Genomic DNA, 20,015 nt, shown 5'->3' on the forward strand with positions numbered 1-20,015 from the left:
GAGCTCCTTATATATCAACTACTTATTTATGATCTATAGTGAACTCGTTCACCAATCTAGGGCATTTTTTTTGCAAAGTCTAAATAAATTACTGTGATCCATTATTATTACGGTGTAAATAAATAAAAAGCAGGTTCAAAAAGGTTTTTAATATAAAAAATATTATTCTTAATTTATTCGTATTACTTTTAACATCTTGAAACTTCCCTTGATAAATACATACGACAACCATAAAGAAAACAATATTAATATGTAACTAAGGCCACTGAAAGAAAACAATCTCATAATTAAATAGCCAACAGTTATCCAGAAAATGAACGCCTGTGAGCCAAGTCGCCTTAACAGTAACCTTGGGGGTAGATCTTGCCGGATAACACGATAGTGATTTGTTATGTCTTTAACATACGTTTGAATCGTACATGGCTTCTGTAGTACTTCCCGAGCCGCGTAACCCCAAATGTCTTGTCGATTCCACAGGTTTGCGAACGTTGGTTCATACTAAAATATAAATCATTAATTTTTTTTGGTTGCTTTGATGGGTGGACGAGCTCACAGCCCACCTGGTGTTAAGTGGTTACTGGAGCCCATAGACATCTACAACGCAAATGCGCCACCCACCCTGAGATAGAAGTTCTAAGGTCTCAAGTATAGTTACATTGGCTGCCTCACCCTTCAAACCGAAACGCATTACTGCTTTACGGTAGAAATAGGCATCACCCGCGCGGACTCACAAGAGGTCCTACCACCAGTCATTACGAAAAATTATAATAAATAAAGGTTTGTTTATTTAACGGTGTGGATACGCGAGCAAGCCCATTATTTTAAGACCCACGTGAAGCGGAGTCCGTCAAGAACACAATTTACACGCCTCACGTCTCGATGTATTAAATCAAGACTGAATTTATATGGGTCACATTTCTTTTAATGAATACTTTTATATAGAGACATGGGTACGTAACAGTAAAAAGCTTAAAACGATTAGTGGTAAAAAGCTCCAAACAGTTACTAACACAAACAAATCAGCGAACAAACAGAAGTAGGGTGATTAACTGTTTTGCCTTTGCTAATTTATGCTTAACTAGAATGTTAATGTATTGACATAACTCACCAATTCATTTATTTTAGTTGAAATTTGATGCAATATTCTGACTAAAATTGTACTTTCATAGGATGCTATGGGCATGAGGTCTGGATTACCCATATAATGTACATTTGTTGATTTACTTCTCAGCTGTAAAATTGTATATATACTTTAGTATACTCTTCTTTTATTTTTTTAATTGGATATCATTTCTGTCAATATTTACCTTGTTTGTTATAGAAAATGGAAAAGCAGTTGAATTTACAAATGATGAGTTTTCTAAACTGTCATCCGCAATTGGTTCTGAAGGGAGTAGTAGTGCTTCACTTAACTGAAAAATTAAAATAGCTAGGTATACACACGCTCATAAAACTTCCTTCTTATATACCTAGTCAGGTCATAAATTCTGTCACATGCTTAATGTAAAATAATTGAAACAAGTTTATTCATTATGTAACCATTCATATACCAAAATGAACTTAACAAAACATAGATTTTTATGACACTAAAGTTTATTCAAAATGACCTCCGTGATTTTGAATACAGGCCTTCAATCTGCGCGGCCAGTCGTCTATCGCAGCACGAACGAGGTCCATGTCAATATCGGCGGCTGCCTTAATCAAGGATGTCTTGAGTGACTCCAAATTGGGATGAGGCTTTGAGCACGCCTTTTCCTCCAAGTGTTGCCATATCTTGTAATCTAACGGATTCAAATCTGGACTGGAGGAGGGCCAGTCTTCGTGCCGGATGAAGTCGATTTCACGCGCCGCCAGCCAGTCTTGTGTGCTCTTCGCTCTATGAGCTGGCGCCGAATCTTGTTGGAGTACCCAGTGCCTGTTATTGAACATGGTATGAGAAACAGGTTCCACAAGGTTCGTCAGGACTGTATTTTGATACACAACTGCATTCGTTTTTACACCTTTCTCACAAAAATGTACCTCTGTTAAGCCCCAATAAGAAACTCCCAACCATACCATAAGCGAGGATGCAAAATGACCTCGTTGGACACGCGGAATACGGTTGCTCGCTTCTTCACTACTGTGTGCGTACACCTTATCATTTTGTTTGTTGTAGCTCTCTTCTACGGTAAAAAATTTTTCATCCGAAAAAAGAATTTCCCGATATTTTTCCCGCGTACCGCTTCAACAAAGCGCGGCATCTCTTCAGTCTCAGGTCCATTAGACGAGCATTTAAACGATTTCCTGTTTTTCTTCGATATGCCCGAAGCCCTAAGTCTTCATTTAACACCCTTTTCACCGTGGTTTTGCTTAACCCCATCTGAAGGGCCAACAGTTTCTGCTTACGTTTGGGATTTCTTTGAATTCGCGCCTTCACAGCTTTTATCACTGCTGGAGTCCTAACAGACCGAGGGCGACCACTTCTTGACCTGTCATTTACACTAGTCTTCATTGTATCGTTTGATGGTACGATAAACGAATCTTTTGGTTATATTCAAAATTTTCAGTATGTTAAAAATTTGAATTGGCGCGTAACCGCAACGTTGCAACGCAATAACTGCAACACGGTCTTCTTTAAGCGTCCACTCCATATTTAAAAATGAGTAAAATTCTAAAAGTATACATTTTTATTTTCATGAACAATTCGAAATTCGAATTCAATAAACTCTTTTGTGGCCAGCATTCTAAAAGAAAAGTTTTTACTGTGTGACAATACTTATGACCTGACTAGTTATATACAAGCGGCCCGCTCCGGCTTCGCTCGGGTCTTTTTGACGCTGTTTTATTTTTTTTAAATAACTATAATAGTTAGACATCTGCTGTCGCGACACTTTTTGTAAGTAATAATGTCGTCTACAAAGTCGTAGTACATTATTTTATGCTATCATCAATAGTTTTCGCAGGGCACGCGATGTAAAGAATATTTTAGGTAATTTTTTTACACCTTGGGTTACATTATTGGAGTTTTAGTAAGGATCCCTAACTTTTTTCAAAAAAATATTATAGCCTATGTCACTCGGAAATAGTGTAGCTTCCAAACAGTGAAAGAATTTTTCAAATCGGTTCAGTAGTTTCGGAGCCTATTCAATACAAACAAACAAACAAATCTTTCCTTTTTATAATATTAAGTATAGATTACGAATTATGACTCAGGCAAAGATTACTGAGCTGCAGTTCGGTGCGGTATTGTTAGCTAAATGACAATATATAAATGCTTACACCAAATATAACTGCGAAATTGTGTATAGATGTATTTAAATAAGTTGGCACTTTTTTTACTTCTTCTAGATGTCCATCACTTTCATCCTGAGTGGCTATCATTAGCCAGTGCATTAAAGATGACCAAAGTCCTAAAACATAGTTGAAACTGTGTAATAATTAATTATTCATTATCTGCTCATCTATAGCATAATATCATTGAATCGTTCACATGTTCAAGTGTAATAGAAAATATAATTTGCATAATTACTAGTGGCAGCACGACTTGGGAGCCTGCTAGGGTAGTTACCACCGCCTATAGTAGGCATATTTCTACCACGAAGCAATCATGCGTTCCGGCGTAAATGGGATAGCCGTTGCTATAAAATTGTAATTTGTACCTCATGTTTCTAAGTGGATTTACATTTCCGATATCCGATAAGATTCAGTAACCGCTTAAAACTAGGTGGCTGTAAGCTTTTTCAAACGTTTACGTAATAAATAACTAAATACATACGTTTATTTACCTTGATTGCTCATGTCGATTTTTTTACTAAATTCTTCAACGTTCTTTTCCGCTATAGTTTTAGCAGAAATAATTTTCTTTACAAATTCTAAAGCAAAAGATCGCATGTTATCATTCCATATAGGTTTATATTCGAAATTTTCAGGCATATTGAATTCTGATATTGCTTGTTTTGCTATCGCTACCCATTTTTGCAACGACACTCCGTTGTATGTATAACTGTAAAAGATGTTGTTGAATCTTTATAATTAAGAAAGAGCGTTTTTTTTTTTTTTTTATTTATTGCTTAGATGTGTGGACGAGCTCACAGCCCACCTGGTGTTAAGTGGTTACTGGGGCCCATAGACATCTACAACGTAAATGCGCCACACACCTTGAAAAGAGTTGCGAGAATTTGCTGCATTCAAAATACGTAATCACTGGACGTTATCGGCTTTTAATGTACTTTTTTTTTTTTTTTTTATTGCTTAGATGGATGGACGAGCTCACAGCCCACCTGATGTTAAGTGGTTACTGGAGCCCATAGACATCCACAACGTAAATGCGCCATCCACCTTGAGATACAAGTTCTAAGGTCTCAAGTATAGTAACGACGGCTGCCCCCCCCTTCAAACCGAAACGCATTACTGCTTCACGGCAGAAATAGGCAGGGTGGTGGTACCCACCCGCGCGGACTCACAAGAGGTTCTACCACCAGTAAAGTAAAACCACCTCTCTTTACTTGTCGAGTGCACGGTCTATTTCTTTGATGATATGGCCTTTTTCGTATATATTTAAATATGTATGTCTATATATTATTATTTCGTATAGTATAACTGCTTAATAAAGTAGAAGTCTATAATTTATCAAAAAAAAAAAAAAAGAATCAAAGTGGTTATTCAAACATTGGATAAGCATTTCGTTGATGGTTGGGCTGACATTATAAATAAATAAATATAAATATTTTACTAACAATCACGCCACGTTAACTGGTCCCGTGATAAGTTGGTAAAGAACTTGTGTTACAGGTACCAGATAACGGAAATAAATGTAAGATTTTTATTATACACATACATATATTTAATATACATCCATAACCCTGGAAAAGACATTTATATTTATCATACAAATATCTTCCCTTGGCGGGATTCGAACCCGCGACCCCCTAGTGTAGTGACCATGTCACTTACCACTACACCAGACGGACGTATTCCAATTGAAGATTTCGACCTCATTTCTCAAGGGAGGTGGCGTCAATCATATTATGATGTCTATGTTTTAACACTAGATTATTATATTATTACTAACACTAGACGGGCCGTGAGTTCTTTCATCTATCTAGGCACTAAAACAAACTGTTTAAAAACAATAGTTCACCTTTGATCAGTCATTGAATTGCTAAAATTTAAGTCTGAACTGTGTGTCACTCCAGATCCACTATCCAGAATTGCATGTTCTAAGTTCCACAGAATTGGTACTAAATGCGGTTGGGAAAACACCTGCACAAAAAAAAATCATCATACTTTATGATGCAAACGAAAGATACGTAAGTAAAACAGAATATTACCTTTCCCAATCTAAAAAGCATCACAGCATTTTTGTACGTCGTGAGATCCAATCTCATAAATCTTGGCAGAATCAACTGGAAAATGCAAGTGTATGATGGAAAATTCTCAGCAATAAACTGAGTAAAGCTGGCATCGAGGGTGTGTGTTGGATTTTCATCTTGATGGTTGTTTGATGGAAACCTGAAATAAACAATATACTTACAACCAGCTGCATGTTGAAGAAGAGTATACGGTTATGCAGTTGAGATGAAAATTCAAGGTTAAAATAATTATTATTATCAATTTACTACTATCAATTTTATCTCAATATCTGAATATTGTTCAATATTATATATCTTTTGATTGCACTATATGTACAGACAATTTCACTGCCAACCCAGATTCAAATTGTTAGAATAGAAACAACACTTTTTAATTGCCTTCTTGGGCAAACGAGCATATGGCCCACCAGTGATTAGTCATTGTCACCCATGGACATTTGAAATAGCAAAAGTTGAGTCACCCTGCTGCCTACCTCAGTCACCACCACCACCAAGGGCATTCATTGTATAAAAGCTCTCCTACCCTTAAACCAAAACATATAACTGCTTCGGGGTAGGAAAAAGCAGGTCATGTAAGATTGTGATGAACAAGTCGTTGTCACTGTACAGAATATTAGTGTATTAAGCTGGCAAAACAATTTATCTTCCCATGTGTAAAAATATGTAAGAATTAACATTATATTATCTAAACACTCCATCATTTTATATAACAACTGAACATCCAGTGGACAGTGAGTCCTCCTATCGGGAGTAATAAAAACGAGTTTCAGTTGTTCGTGACCTATTTATTCCTTTCCAAAAATGTGTTATATGTTTAATTTACTGCAATATTACCTATCTTGATTAATGTTGTTGTTAACGTATCGCCAAGGTTGAATAAGGCTTAACCATAATTCCATAACAAGCCGGAATGAAGCATCTAGAGGCCATGTTGTAACCAAATGTTTGACATAATGATATGCACGTACACACAATATCTGGCGTGCGTACTTTCGTAATGCAGAAGAACGCACAGCTGGATCAGAAACGTATTTTGCTGAAAACGAATGCAAATGCTTTATAAGCACTCTAACAATTCGTACTCTTTCTGGACTTGCTGTATTGATTTGATAAGATCTTTGATACATCTGGAAACAGGGAAATAAATCTTTAGTAGTATTACTTATAACCTTTTAAATACATTAAAAAAACTTCATGAAAAAATTTGGATGATTGAAAATAAAATTAAAATAAATTTCAGCAACAAACCTCAATAGACCTCGCATTTAATTGTTCAACACTCATCCAGATATCAATAAAAACTTGCAGTACTGTTTCAGATCTCCATACTTCGTTTCTAGATTGTGTTTGTGATGTATGCTGATTGTTTATAACAGAACCAGTTAAGTCTGATATTAATAACAGTGATGGTGAGTACAGAGGCCTGAAATGTAAAAAAATTTTTTTTTTAATCATTTTACTAGTTCTTTTCTATTTTATCGAATTCTGACAAAATCGAATGCATTGATTTTAAGTAAGTACTACAGGACTAAACATAACTCTAATACATGAGGCTGTGAATCCGCTCACAGGACTTTTTTAAGTCAGGTATATTTATTTACTTACAGATACCTATGTAATGCTGTAAGTGTTTAATATTAAATGCATTTTATAATGTTCAACTTATTTTTTACAAAATACTATAATATTTTAATACAAAAAGAATCCTTAAAAACAAAGCAATACTTTCAACTTTATAGTACTTAACATCTCTTTTAATGTCTGTTTTCTAAGAATCATCTATCTGTCAGTTTGCTACTATGATTGCTGAAGTCACAATCTTTCTATTATTTCCTTAATATATTATTTACAAGCCTTTTAATAAACTGAAGTCTCAGTCTACTCCCTGGTGAAAAGGTTATTAATAATTATTGATGCTGCCCTTATAGAGGCTATGTAGCTTTATTCTAAAGTTATCAAAATAATAAAGAAAAATCTTGCAGTAAATGAGAATATCTATTACCTGTTAGCAGTTTTCAATGGAGCTGCTATAGGTACTTTTCCAGTGTAATTTGATATGTGTGGAAGCACAGGCATGTTGGGATCCAAAGGCAGAAAATGCATCAAATAATCACACGCTAATGCAAAGTACACACTATTCCAATTCTCCCATGTGTTCTTATTTTGATTATTATTAATCAAGTATAAGGCAAAATTGAAAATGTAATAATCGAAAGGATCTGATGATAAACTTTAAGGACCTTATTGGAGTGAAAAATTAGGTACTTAAGTAACAAGATCAAATTCTATTCTATCACTATTTTTTCACGTGATCTTATAAAATAAATGTTTTATTGTGTTATCTATGGGCTTCAATAACCACTTAACACAAGGTAGGCAGTGAGGTAGCTTACTAGATAAAATAAAAATTAGATTTATTAACAATTTTAAATATTATTAGCAAAAATGTTTTGCTGAAATGAAAATCTCTAAGTACATACTGCAGACATTTTTAAAGGATACTGAGTGCCAAAGAAATCATATTCATTGTTTGTGCATCTGCAGTTAACATGTCAGCATAAAATTGCGGGCATCTCCCTCTTTCTAATGTCACCTGTAGATCAAGCTGGAACATTTGTTAAATAGTTTCAGTGAGTGGTATCATGGAACATAATTCATACGATTTTTGTGAGATTTATTTAATATATGCTTTTAATATGTTTGAGATAAAAATAAAACTTCTAAAACTGTACTTTATGCTTAATTGAAAAAATATATGATACGGGAGCCAAAGATCCATCCAATCAATTTTAGCCAAAATGCTACAAATAATAATGTAATGTAGAATAATACTCACAGGTAATACATTTAATGGTAATTCGTACTTCAACTGAGTGTCAGATAATAACCTATAGCACAGTCGAAACATTGGCCCTTGAGGCTCCAAAAAACTTATCAGAGCTTCGAATTCATATCGATTAACATCGCATGTAATACTCTTTAAATCCCATCCGGTGCTGAATGAAGAGGAAAAAATGTTATTTATCAATTGAGGGAATATTGTTTGTAGATCTTTGGTCGAGCTGGACTGGTCGATTATTCTAGTTAATTCAATGACTTTCTCTTGTAAAGGCAAACTCAGACTTGTATAAAACTGACTCTGAAATCATATAAAAAAAATGATTATTGTAAACATAGATTTTGAATGAATATATGGTAGCAGAGAGAAATGAGTTCATTTACCATCAAATCGTGAGCCATTATTCTATTTATTTAATTTAGTTTGATGGTTAAATATATATTCCAGTGATTTATTTTCGTACAGTACTTATTTTCATAGAATTAAAAGTACATAAGTACGTAATTTGGTTCCTTTCCAATCTTATTTCTAACCTCAACTCAACGAACAACAGAAAATACACTTATTTTTTATAGCAAACAAACTTTCAAAACGAAGATTTCGCTCACTCAAATATATTGGCTTTTTTTTTAAGGGATTTTATGACCTGGTAACTAAGATCTTTAGGTCAAGTCTTATTTTAATGATACGTAACTTTTTTATATGAAAATAATATTATGAAATGAAATGAAGTTTATTATTATGAAACGTGGCATGAAATGAAATGAAAACGAAATGAAATGAGATGATATGGGATGAAATTTAATCTCAGTAAAATGATGATGGTCATTTACTGAAACTTTTTCAGTGGACATTTTAGAGGATCCTGAGAAGTTACGTTCAGCGGCTTTTTTTCATTTTCTCACATTTGTGCACTTTTACAGATACTAAACAGTTAATAAACCACCGTTTAATTTTTCAACAAAGCCGAAGCCAGGTTTTGTATGATATATATTAATATATCCTGAAATAAAAATGTTATTAAGGCCGAAGCCAAGTCCTTTATAATTTCCAATCCTTGTAAAATGGCAAATTCGACAATAAATTTATTTGAGCTCTTTTTTTACGACCTGGTGACAGAGACCTTTAAGTCATGTCTTATTTTAATTTATATTATTCATATTTTTATGAAAAATGATATTATGGAGTGAAATGAAATGAAGATGATTAATTTGAGACACTAATCAACTGGGATGAAATGAAATAAAATGAATTGAGATTATATGGGCTGAAATATAATCTCAGTAAAATGGTGGTCATTTACTAAGATTTTTTCAATGGACCTTTAGGAGGATCCCGAGAAGCTACGTCCAGCGGCTTTGTTTCATTTTCCCACATTTGTGCACTTTCACAGATATTAAACAGTTAATAAACCACCATTATTACACATTTAAACCCGAAGAAACACTAAATAGACAAAATAAAACAAATCACACAACTTCACTCCTCGCGTTCCCGCCAAAAAGTCATATTTGAGCTAGGGATGTAAACCGGTTCGAAGAAAACCGGAGAAAAACCGGTTTTTATACATACCGATAAACACCGGTTTTTATACATACCGATAAACACCGGTTTTTATTTAAGAATAACGGTTTTTAACTACGCGTTACATTCACAGTTCACACCAGTGCTACCAGATCAAATATACAAGCTACCTAAAAAAAAACCGTGTTTCAGACTCAAATTACCGTCCATTACATTTAAAAACTACAGTTCAATAACCACAATATGGTTGGTAGACTTTTAGCGTACGAAATGAGGACCGTGACCCAAATATCCACATATCTGCACCCAACACTCAGAAATGGCTTTCGCCAACCAGAGCACATGTTGTCTGCAAAAGAGATGGTGCGTCGTGATTTGGGGAATCTTCTTAAAGAATTTTCAACTCGCTTTATCATCGGAACAGCCAGAAGAAACCACAAACAAATTTAAAAAGCCTGGTATTCTGGATTTTTTGCATTGGCGAAAACGGGATATTCCGAACGCCACGGCGGCCGCAGTGAATATAGTGCGATTGTATATTGAGACTGAAGCCGCCACAGGAAACCACACCGAAATTGCTGGCACTTTTTGAATGAGGAATACTCAATAAGGCCTTTAAACAAAATTGTATTTAAATACCTTTCAGTCCCAGCAACTGTGCCTTCTGTTCTGTGCCTTCCAAACGTACGTTTTCGACGTCGGGGTACGTGCTAACATCCAGAAGGAGCAGGCTTCTGGATGACGCAGTGGACGAAATATGCTTCTTGCATCAAATTTCATCAAAAAAAATTAAAAAGCTTTTTATTATTGTACAATATACATATGATCATTAAAAGCCTATATAAAATATGTTCACCCAATTAATTGTATGAAGAAAACTCTTCGTTTGCACGTAAATTTGTTTTATTTAGTGATTATTTAGCTTTTATGGAAAAAACCTAAAAAAAACCGGTGATTTGAGAAAAAAACCGGTAATTAACCGGAGCCAGAAATTGTAATCGGCTCACATCACTAATTTGAGCTCCGATTGACTACGAGCATAGATTAAACACTTAGGTATCAATCAGTCAGAAAATAAGTCATAAAAATACAGTAGCTGTAATAAGAGAAAACCTTTACTGAATATAAGGTTTTAATAAGCTAAAATTAACAATAAAATTTTCTTTGATTACATTAGATACATTGACAAATAACGAATAAAACAGATTGACAATGACGTCAACTTATGGCTGATAATTTCAACTAAGAAGTTTACATCATTCTCCCGCACTATTTTAAATTATAATCTTTTAAAAATCCTGGCGTTTTATGGACGCGACCAGATCTACGAAGTGTTGGCTCCGGCGGTGGTGATGATGGTGATTCTGTCTCTAGCTCTCTGCTATTATCAAGTACCACAGGTCCCGTTTCATTAGATGAAGGAATCTCCAAGTTTTGGTCTTCTGTTTCCGGAAGTGGTTCTGCGACGTTATGATAATCAATAGTGTGTTCATTATCTATTCGCAGATCTACCCTTTCTGAACCCAATGGTGCTAGATGATGATTCGACACTGTTGTTTCTCGGCTATCTGGAAGCCGAATGTATGAAAAGTCAGGATGTAAAACCAAAAAATCTGGCTTTTGCTAGACATATGTTAGCAACAAGGAAACAACGACCAGAAGAAAGTATTGACACATATTTACAAGCTTTGAAACTACTTTCCAAAGATTGTGATTTTGTGGCTGTTGATGCAGAAACAAACAAAAACGATAGCGTACGTGATGCTTTCATATCCGGTATATCATCGCATAAAATCAGACAAAGGCTTTTAGAAAACTTAACTCTAACACTTGATCAAGCTTACAACCAAGCACTCTCTCTAGAAACTGCAGAGATCAACTCTCAAAACTTCAATACTGTCTCTTTAAATGCTGTTGCTCTAAAAGAACCAACATTAGTCTCTTCGAAATCACAAACTCTGCACAACGAGACCTGCTCTTCTGTTAATAATCCTCGACGACAAAAATGTTTCTTTTGTGGGGGTCAAATACATCCTCGTAAGAACTGCCCTGCCTTTGAAAAGACTTGTCAGCTCTGCAACAAGAAGGGGCACTTTGCCACTGTTTGTAGAAGCTCTTCTAAATCTACAAATTCTGTGGTAGTAGGTACTGAAGATCTTTCCGCTTGTATCACAGCAGCGTCACCTTCTTCATTACGTAAAGCTACTGTACCCGCTTATATTCGAGGAATAAGAGCAGAAGCACTTCTCGACACCGGCAGCTCCATCAGTTTTATAAATGACAACTTTGCAAGACTATGCAGGTTAAAAAGAAAATCCTGCAATCAGACTATTTCTATGGCCTCTCTTAATTATACTTCACAAGTAGAAGGTCAAACTTGGCAAACCCTGAAAATCGGAAATCATAGATATGATAATGTGAATCTTCTTATCGTGAAAAATTTTGGTGCTGATATAATTATCGGCCATGACGTCCTCGAAGAACATTCATCGCTAGAGTTCTCTTTCGGTGGGCCAAAACATCCACTTCAAGTATGTAGCGTAGCTGAAGCATCAGTACCAGCTGTACCGCTTTTTGCGAATGTATCTCCCAACTGCAAACCTATTGCTATAAAGTCTCGAAGGCACAACAAAGAGGATAGTGAATTTATTAAAGAAGAAATCAGAAACCTTATAGCAGAGGGCGTGATTGAAGAAAGTAAATCACCGTGGAGGGCCCAAGTACTAATAACAAAAAGCGAAACTCATAAAAAACGCCTTGTAATTGATTACTCTCAGACAATTAATCGTTACACAGAACTCAACGCGTACCCTTTACCAAACATTGAGGACTTAGTTTCGAAAGTGGCAAAGAATACATTTTTCAGTCTAATAGACCTGAAAAACGCGTACCATCAAGTACCTATACTACCCGAAGAAAGAAAATTTACCGCTTTTGAAGCACTGGGAAATTTGTACCAGTTCAAGCGTATTCCTTTTGGAGTAACAAATGGTGTTTCGAGCTTCCAGCGAACAATCGATTAGCTTATTAAATTGTAATAAGAGAAAACCTTTACTGAATATAAGGTTTTAATAAGCTAAAATTAACAGTAAAATTTGCTTTGATTACATTAGATACATTGACAAATAACGAATAAAACAGATTGACAATGACGTCAACTTATGGCTGATAATTTCAACTAAGAAGTTTACATCAGTAGCGTTCCATTTTCCTAACTGGAAAGGTATCAGTTCATCAGATATCACACATACAGCAAATTTTTTACTAAAAATGGTATGGAGTGAAATGATTGATTTCAGACATTAAGGAATTTCTCATTTTCTCCCACAAATCTTTAAAAGTCTAAGTAACAGTGATTTAATTACAGTTTATTCCTTTCCATTGCCCTTTTTGTAAAACTGACTTGGCTTTGACCTTTGGTTACAAGTGTATGGTAGTATGGGCTACGTTCCCACTGCTTGTCTGGCAGACGAATCAATAAAAAAATGCTGACATTGTGTATTGTGTCATTGTGTCATAAATCACAATGATTGTGCGATACGATAATCGTACAAATAAAAAATAATTCGCCTCGTAAATAATAATTACATAATGGCTAACTGGATTTTTGAGTTAAATAATGCACAATTTGTTGTGGCGCCTATGGTTGATGCTAGCGAACTAGCTTGGCGCCTACTCTGTAGACGGCATGGTGCAAATTTGTGCTACACTCCTATGTTACATAGTAATGTTTTTACAAAAGATGCTAAATACAGGAAAGACAACCTAGTTACTTGTGAAGAAGATCGTCCTTTAATAGTACAGGTACACATATAATTTAAAGCAAACGAAATTATTTTGTAATATTTACTAACTTGAAATACAAATAATTTTGTAACAACTGTTCTTAGACAGTACTACAATTAACTGACTTTAGTGAAGTTTAATTAAGTAATTGTTACTGTATAGTTTTGCGGAAACAACCCTGAAATTATGGCATCAGCTGCAAAATTAGCTGAAGAATATTGTGATGCTATAGACATCAACCTTGGATGTCCTCAATCTATTGCTAAAAGAGGAAGATATGGATCCTTTCTTCAAGATGACTGGGAATTATTGAAAGAGATCGGTAATGCTAATTGAGGTAAATATTATGCTTATTGCTGATATTGTATTGTATTTTAAAATTATGCAAACTTATCAAAATTATTTAATTAGTTAGGCATAATTCAGCAATAAATTTAAAACGTTAGAAATATTTAAAATTACAAATGTAGTAGAGCTGCATGCATAAACAGCAGCCTCTGCCTGAGTGAATTGGTAGCACAATTGGCTGGTTCATGTTGCTAAAGTAGTTAGAGGGTATAAGCCAATCCCAAAATGTATCTTACTGTAAAAATAATGCAGCATTTAAAACCTTTCCATAAACATAAACAAATAATATCTAGTTCAATGTGCTCTTATCATTTAAAAGTTAACATTCAATTATATTATGTATATATGTATAAAGTAGTCAAATATAATGTCAGCAGTAAGCAAACATTCTTTCCAAAATCAATTCTTATAAGATTTTTATTTTAGTGACTGCAATGTCCAAGGCTGTTTCCATACCAATCACATGTAAAGTGAGAATATTTGAAGATATTGACAAATCAGTAAATTATGCCAAGATGCTAGAAGCATCTGGATGTAAACTCCTAACAGTTCATGGAAGAACAAGAGAGCAGAAAGGGCCGTTGACTGGCATTGCTAGTTGGAAACATATAAAAGCTATAAGGTAATGTTAAAAAATGTTATTTTTAATGTATTTGAAGGTGGTTTTATTTATCGCGAATAATGCTATTTGTTCTACATAAAGCACTTCAAAAACATTGATTAGCCTTGGTACACTTTGGTGCTCAGTAGTTAATAAGTAAAGATTATGAATCTAAATTCAATGATTATGTTGACAAACTAAACTGCATTTTCACTGATGGCATTCCACTTAATTTAGATAAAATTGTTTGTTGTGAAATGTATGATTGCTTTTAATTATGATGGGAATAAAATAATTAAATTTTGCAAAATTTTCAAGGGAGTCTGTATCAATACCCATGCTTGCAAATGGTAATATTCAGTGTCTCGAAGATGTATACAGGTGTATAGAATATACCAAAGTTGATGGCGTAATGAGTGCAGAGGGAATTCTTACAAATCCTGCTCTGTTTGAGGGTATTAACCCAGTCACTTGGGAATTGGCAGAAGAGTATTTAGAATTAGTTTACAGGTATCCCTGTCCCTCATCTTATGTTAGAGGACATCTATTCAAAATTTTCCATAAAATGTGAGTTTGATTATTTTACCTTCTATTAAAGTCACTAAGATATCTTCATATTAGTAACATACTTTTCAAAATTATTAAATTTTACTGGTGGTAGGATGTCTTCTGGGTCTGCATGATTTGGTATCACCACCCTGCCTATTTCTGCTGTGAAACAGTAATACGTTTCGGTTTGAAATATGAGGCAGCCGACGTAGTGTAAAACTTGAAACCTCAGAACTCATGTCTTGAGTCGGGTGACGGAATTTGCGTTTTAGATATCTATGGGCTATGGTAACCTTTTAACACCAGGAGGGCTGTAAGATCATCCAACCATCTAAGAAAAAAAAAATACTATTTAAAATTATCACTTACAATTCACATCATTCACAAAATATTTTGCCACCAGTTTCTTCTTTTATCTTTTAATTTACTGGTACATTTTAGTTTCACCTTTGATGAGAACAATGATGACCGACAATTACTTGCTACAGCTCAGAATATAAATGACTTCAAGAAAGTTTGTGAAAATCTAAAAAATAAATATCAACCTTATCATGAAGGGAAAATACATTATGAAGATGAAGAAAATATATCCAGGACAGGGTACAATTTAATTTTACCACCATGGATATGTCAACCTTATGTGAGAATGTCACCAGAAGCACATACACAGAAAATGCACGAGCTAAGTAAAAACCAGGTAAGACCTTGTGTTTTTTGATGGCACATTTGTATCTTATTATATTTGAACCTATAATAATATTGTTTGAAACTATTATATTATACAAGTATTGAAAATTTTAATTGGTGACATAATATGATAGTATATTAACTTATTTACTCACGGATACTTGGTAAGACACTGTTATGTAGCTATACTGCATTTTAACATTTTGCAGAACAATCAGGAATGTAAAAGAATTAATGAAGACCAAGATGGAAATCATATATCACGTAAGAAAATGAAAAAGATGAAACGGATGATGCGAAGACCTCAGAAAGCAGATCAAAACCAGAATGGGCGAAATGGAGATATTTGTTTCAATGATAAATGTCCTAATCCTCTGGTTTGTATTCTGTACTTGATATATAGTTTAGTTATATATACACTTAAGTCATGAGAATCTTATGGATAGCCTATACAAAGAAATGTAAACACAAGTAACTTCTGCGAGATTGACTGTCAGTCTATGCAAAAAAACTTAAAGATTAATGTCAAAAGTTTTAGGTACCTCATAAATAAGTATTTTTGGAGAATAGTAAGTAATTTTTAATAGCCTTAACAGAATTTTTACATGCAAATATGCTGTCACTGTAGACAGTTATAGTAACAAAAGTATAGTTTGGTATAAGTACCCTTATACCCTGATTGCCTGTTCAGCGCGAATCAAGGTATATTGCAAATTGTTACTAAAAAAGTATTTTTGTAACTCTACGCAAGGGAAAACAATTTAAAATACGTGAACTTCCGAACTTTACATTCGCTAAAGATCGCGCGACTAACTGCGTTCGCATTACATTCCGTGTTCACTTAATATGGAGTTATTAGAGAGACAAGCATCTATATTTAACTTGATCAATGATTATCGTTTCCGGTAGTAGTACATTCCAGATTCGGGTTTTATTGATGGTTCCATGGAGTATGATAATTCTGTGCACTTAGTTGGGAAAGCATGAAAACCGGGGCCGTGCTTTGTGGCACTGTGTCCCTGAGTGACGGTGAGCAGTTATCATTATGCGGATCGTAAGCTTATCTACGTAGTAAGCTAATAACAAAGCAGCAGGTTACCGTAGTTTGTGCATTAGTCAGTGTCAAGTAATAAGATTTTTTTGGCTGTTTTAATTATTTACAGTTTATGAATAATGAAAAATGAAAGAAACTGTCCATGTTGGCCATTTGTAATATCAGTGTAAGTATGAATGAAATTAGCAGCGTGGGACGGTATAGATAAATTAGGTTTTTTTTATTGCTTAGATGGGTGGACGAGCTCACAGCCCACCTGGTGGTTACTGGAGCCCATAGACATCTACAACTTAAATGCGCCACCCACCTTGAGATATAAGTTCTAAGATCTCGGTATAGTTACAACGGCTGCCCTACCCTTCAGACCGAAACGCATTACTGCTTCACGGTAGAAATAGGCAGGGTGGTGGTACCTACCCGCGCGGACTCAGAAGAGCTCCTACCACCAGTAATTACGCAAATTATAATTTTGCGGGTTTGATTTTTATTACACGATGTTATTCCTTCACTGTGGAAGTCAATCGTGAACATTTGTTGAGTACGTATTTCATTAAAAAATTGGTACCCGCCTGGGATTCGAACATCGGTGCATCGCTCAACACGAATGCACCGGACGTCTTATCCTTTAGGCCACGACGACGGTTGAGAAAGTAATTCGATTACTGTAGTAAAATGAAGTTGATTAATATTATGAAACATGGCATGAAATGAAATAAAATGAGATGATATGGGATGAAGTATAATCTCAGTAAAATGGTGATCATTTACTGGGATTTTTTCAGTGAACTTTTTGGAGGATCTTGAGAAGTTATGTTCAGCGGCTTTGTTTAATTTTCCCACATTTGTGCACTTTCACAGATACTATACAGATAATAAACCAAACCTGAAGAAACACTAAATAGACAAAATAAAACAAATGATACGACATCACTCCTCGCGTTCCCGCCAAAAACCCAAACCGTAGATTAGACACATTAAACTACATTGTTTCCTTTTTATCATTTCAGGGCGGTAAATGTACATACAAACTATGTAAAAAATGTTGTAAAAATAAGTGTTACGAAGAAGACTTGGATTGTAGAGGTCACAGGATACTTGTTCATACTAGAAGAGAAATTGCCAAATTATTTGCAAATAAAAATACTGAGGAGACGTAGCTGTTAAGATATTTTTTTTGAAATAAATTGATTACCTGATTATTGAAATTGATTGCTTATATTGTGTCTGAGAAACATATGTTACCTCGTGATTCAATGTTATCAGTAGCGCTTCCCACGCAAGCTATTGCAGGATCAAAATGTAACTTTATACAGAACCCCCTTCGTATAAGACTGCTAATTCGTATCATGCTATATCTAAACCGTGATAAACGAAACCTTGAAGTAATATACGTAAAAGCAATGTGTACCATTTTATGTCGAAACCAAAGTAATATTTTATGATAACATACAGTAGCTTTGTTTAACTTTAATGATTTTGCATTCGATGTTGGCTTTTCTCCGCAATTTATACAATCTAAAATTCCACATTTTTCTTTCGACTGAAATAAATATTCGTTTAAATTTTTTTTTCTTGATGTTGTCAGACATTATCTAAATTCAATGTCCAAAATTAGAATTATTATAAACGTTACAATTTTTTACATACCACAAATTGAAATTACTATGCACTATAAACTTTTAAGAAATAGCCATGATTGACTTTTTTACTTTTCAGTTTCCCTTCCAAAATGTTAAAAAAATAAACCTAGACACAAGTTCTCAATTTCATTTAAAAAGAACAAAACCCACTTGACTTTCACTTCTCAAAATGAGATGAGAAATTTTTCAGTAGCAATAAAGTTGGTAAACTTTCCCATATTGAAAATCAAATTTTCAATGCATATTGGATTTTTTGAATCGTGACATATTAAAATGGTGTTACAATTATTCTCAATTCTTGTAACATGTAATATCGAAACTGTGTTTACAAGTACCGTGTTAACCAAGAGATACCTGTGTTTTGAAACCCATAATCTTATTCTTATATATATAGGTTTATACCGTGAGTATAGATATATACACGAATACCTGTTGTTGCGTTTAGATAATAATTAAAAAGTAAATATCAATAGCCATATTGGCGATTGTGACGTCACTGGTCTATGAAGGCAAAAAAATAATTAAATCATATATTATAAATAATTAAAATTCCTAGAAAACTTCCCTGCTTCCAAAATTATGTTTGTTTTATCCTTTCCGAAGCTTGATCTTCGTTTAGACGTGTTTATTTAAAATAGAATAATTTTATCGTCTTGTTGGTGTAATTGTTACTAATGCTCCACGGGTCCGCGCTCGGTTGGATATTGATTTTTTTTTCCTACCTAAGCTGATAGCCTTGAGAGGCTATATCAGCGTAACCTTAACTAGTAGGTAAACTCACGGGGCTCAAACCTGACGACGTTGCTAACACGAACCCTAGCAAGAGCCGTGCTTCGCAGAATCTACCACCGGATCGGAAACGCGACCCACTGAGAAGACCCGGCGAGAAACTCAGTGGGCTGTGTCTGAGGGTTGGATATTGAATATATGCATATACATACGAAATCTATTTTGGCAAACTAACTAACCGCTGAAATTCAGATCTGAAACATTACTTTCGTACTATATCGGTCAATCAGTTTTTTGCCATAAATGAGTTAACAATCTCGCGGCATGTTTGAAGTTGAGTTACTCCAATTCGTAGACACCACTATTCATACATAGTATATTCGTACTGTATCGCAATACCTCTAAGCACCATTAATTTTATGGGGCCATTTATTGCAAGTACCGTGCGTACTTGGATATTTTTTTATAACGTAGGTATGTTGAATTGAATATATCCGAGCACTGCTCTTGCTAGGGCTAGTGTTAGCACATTCTCATTCTCATTCTCATTCGAGCTAGGAAGTCGTCATGGCCTAAGGGATAAGACGTCCGATGCATTCGTGTTGAGCGATGCGACGGTGTTCGAATCTCAGGCGGGTACCAATTTTTCTAATGAATTATGTAGTCAACAAATGTTCACGATTGACATCCACGGTGAAGGAATAACATCGTGTAATAAAATTGAAAACCCGCAAAATTATAATTTGCGTAATTACTGGTGGTAGGACCTCTTGAGAGTCCGCACGGGTAGGTACCACCGCCCTGCCTATTTCTGCCGTGAAGCAGTAATGCGTTTCGGTCTGAAGGGTGGGGCAGCCGTTGAAACTATACTGAGACCTTACAACTTATATCTCAAGGTGGGCGGCGC

General features: G+C 34.8%; 2 protein-coding genes across 3 annotated transcripts; one reads left to right on the plus strand and one right to left on the minus strand.

Annotated features, from left to right (window-relative positions):
• Window positions 1-130: 130 nt before the first annotated feature.
• LOC114251393 (sphingomyelin phosphodiesterase 4) lies at window positions 131-9,287 on the minus strand. Its single transcript, XM_028185629.2, has 13 exons — window positions 8,574-9,287; window positions 8,188-8,490; window positions 7,854-7,956; window positions 7,354-7,570; window positions 6,600-6,774; window positions 6,186-6,478; window positions 5,310-5,490; window positions 5,120-5,241; window positions 3,765-3,982; window positions 3,259-3,389; window positions 1,308-1,412; window positions 1,109-1,231; window positions 131-498 (listed from the first exon to the last, which is right to left on the minus strand). The coding sequence occupies exons 1-13, from the start codon at window positions 8,589-8,591 to the stop codon at window positions 169-171; spliced, it is 2,319 nt and encodes a 772-aa protein (XP_028041430.2). The 5' UTR covers window positions 8,592-9,287; the 3' UTR covers window positions 131-168.
• A 3,366-nt stretch (window positions 9,288-12,653) lies between these two features.
• On the plus strand, window positions 12,654-17,944 carry Dus1 (Dihydrouridine synthase 1). Of its 2 annotated transcripts, XM_028170972.2 has the most exons (7): window positions 12,654-13,518; window positions 13,663-13,822; window positions 14,275-14,470; window positions 14,768-15,016; window positions 15,440-15,695; window positions 15,895-16,062; window positions 17,747-17,944. In XM_028170972.2, the coding sequence occupies exons 1-7, from the start codon at window positions 13,306-13,308 to the stop codon at window positions 17,894-17,896; spliced, it is 1,392 nt and encodes a 463-aa protein (XP_028026773.2). In that variant the 5' UTR covers window positions 12,654-13,305; the 3' UTR covers window positions 17,897-17,944. The 2 variants fall into 2 exon arrangements, with proteins under 2 accessions (XP_028026773.2, XP_089586637.1); XM_089730511.1 differs by lacking the exon at window positions 14,768-15,016 and having other exon boundaries at window positions 13,214-13,518.
• Window positions 17,945-20,015: the final 2,071 nt, after the last annotated feature.

The sequence above is a fragment of the Bombyx mandarina genome, chromosome 10 (genome assembly GCF_030267445.1).
Source record: "Bombyx mandarina strain Sakado chromosome 10, ASM3026744v2".
NCBI lineage: Eukaryota > Metazoa > Arthropoda > Insecta > Lepidoptera > Bombycidae > Bombyx > Bombyx mandarina.

Excerpts from the sequence above, each read along its gene's own strand:
- LOC114251393 (XM_028185629.2), bottom strand. Across the intron at positions 1,413-3,258 it reads ATTTCGCAGTTATATTTGGT|TTAAGTGAAGCACTACTACT; the intron begins GTAAGCATTTAT and ends TTAATTTTTCAG. Across the intron at positions 499-1,108 it reads CAACTAAAATAAATGAATTG|TATGAACCAACGTTCGCAAA; the intron begins GTGAGTTATGTC and ends TTTATATTTTAG.
- Dus1 (XM_028170972.2), top strand. The coding sequence starts at position 13,306 with ATGGCTAACTGGATTTTTGAGTTAAATAATGCACAATTTGTTGTGGCG. Across the intron at positions 13,519-13,662 it reads ATCGTCCTTTAATAGTACAG|TTTTGCGGAAACAACCCTGA; the intron begins GTACACATATAA and ends GTTACTGTATAG. Across the intron at positions 14,471-14,767 it reads AAACATATAAAAGCTATAAG|GGAGTCTGTATCAATACCCA; the intron begins GTAATGTTAAAA and ends AAAATTTTCAAG.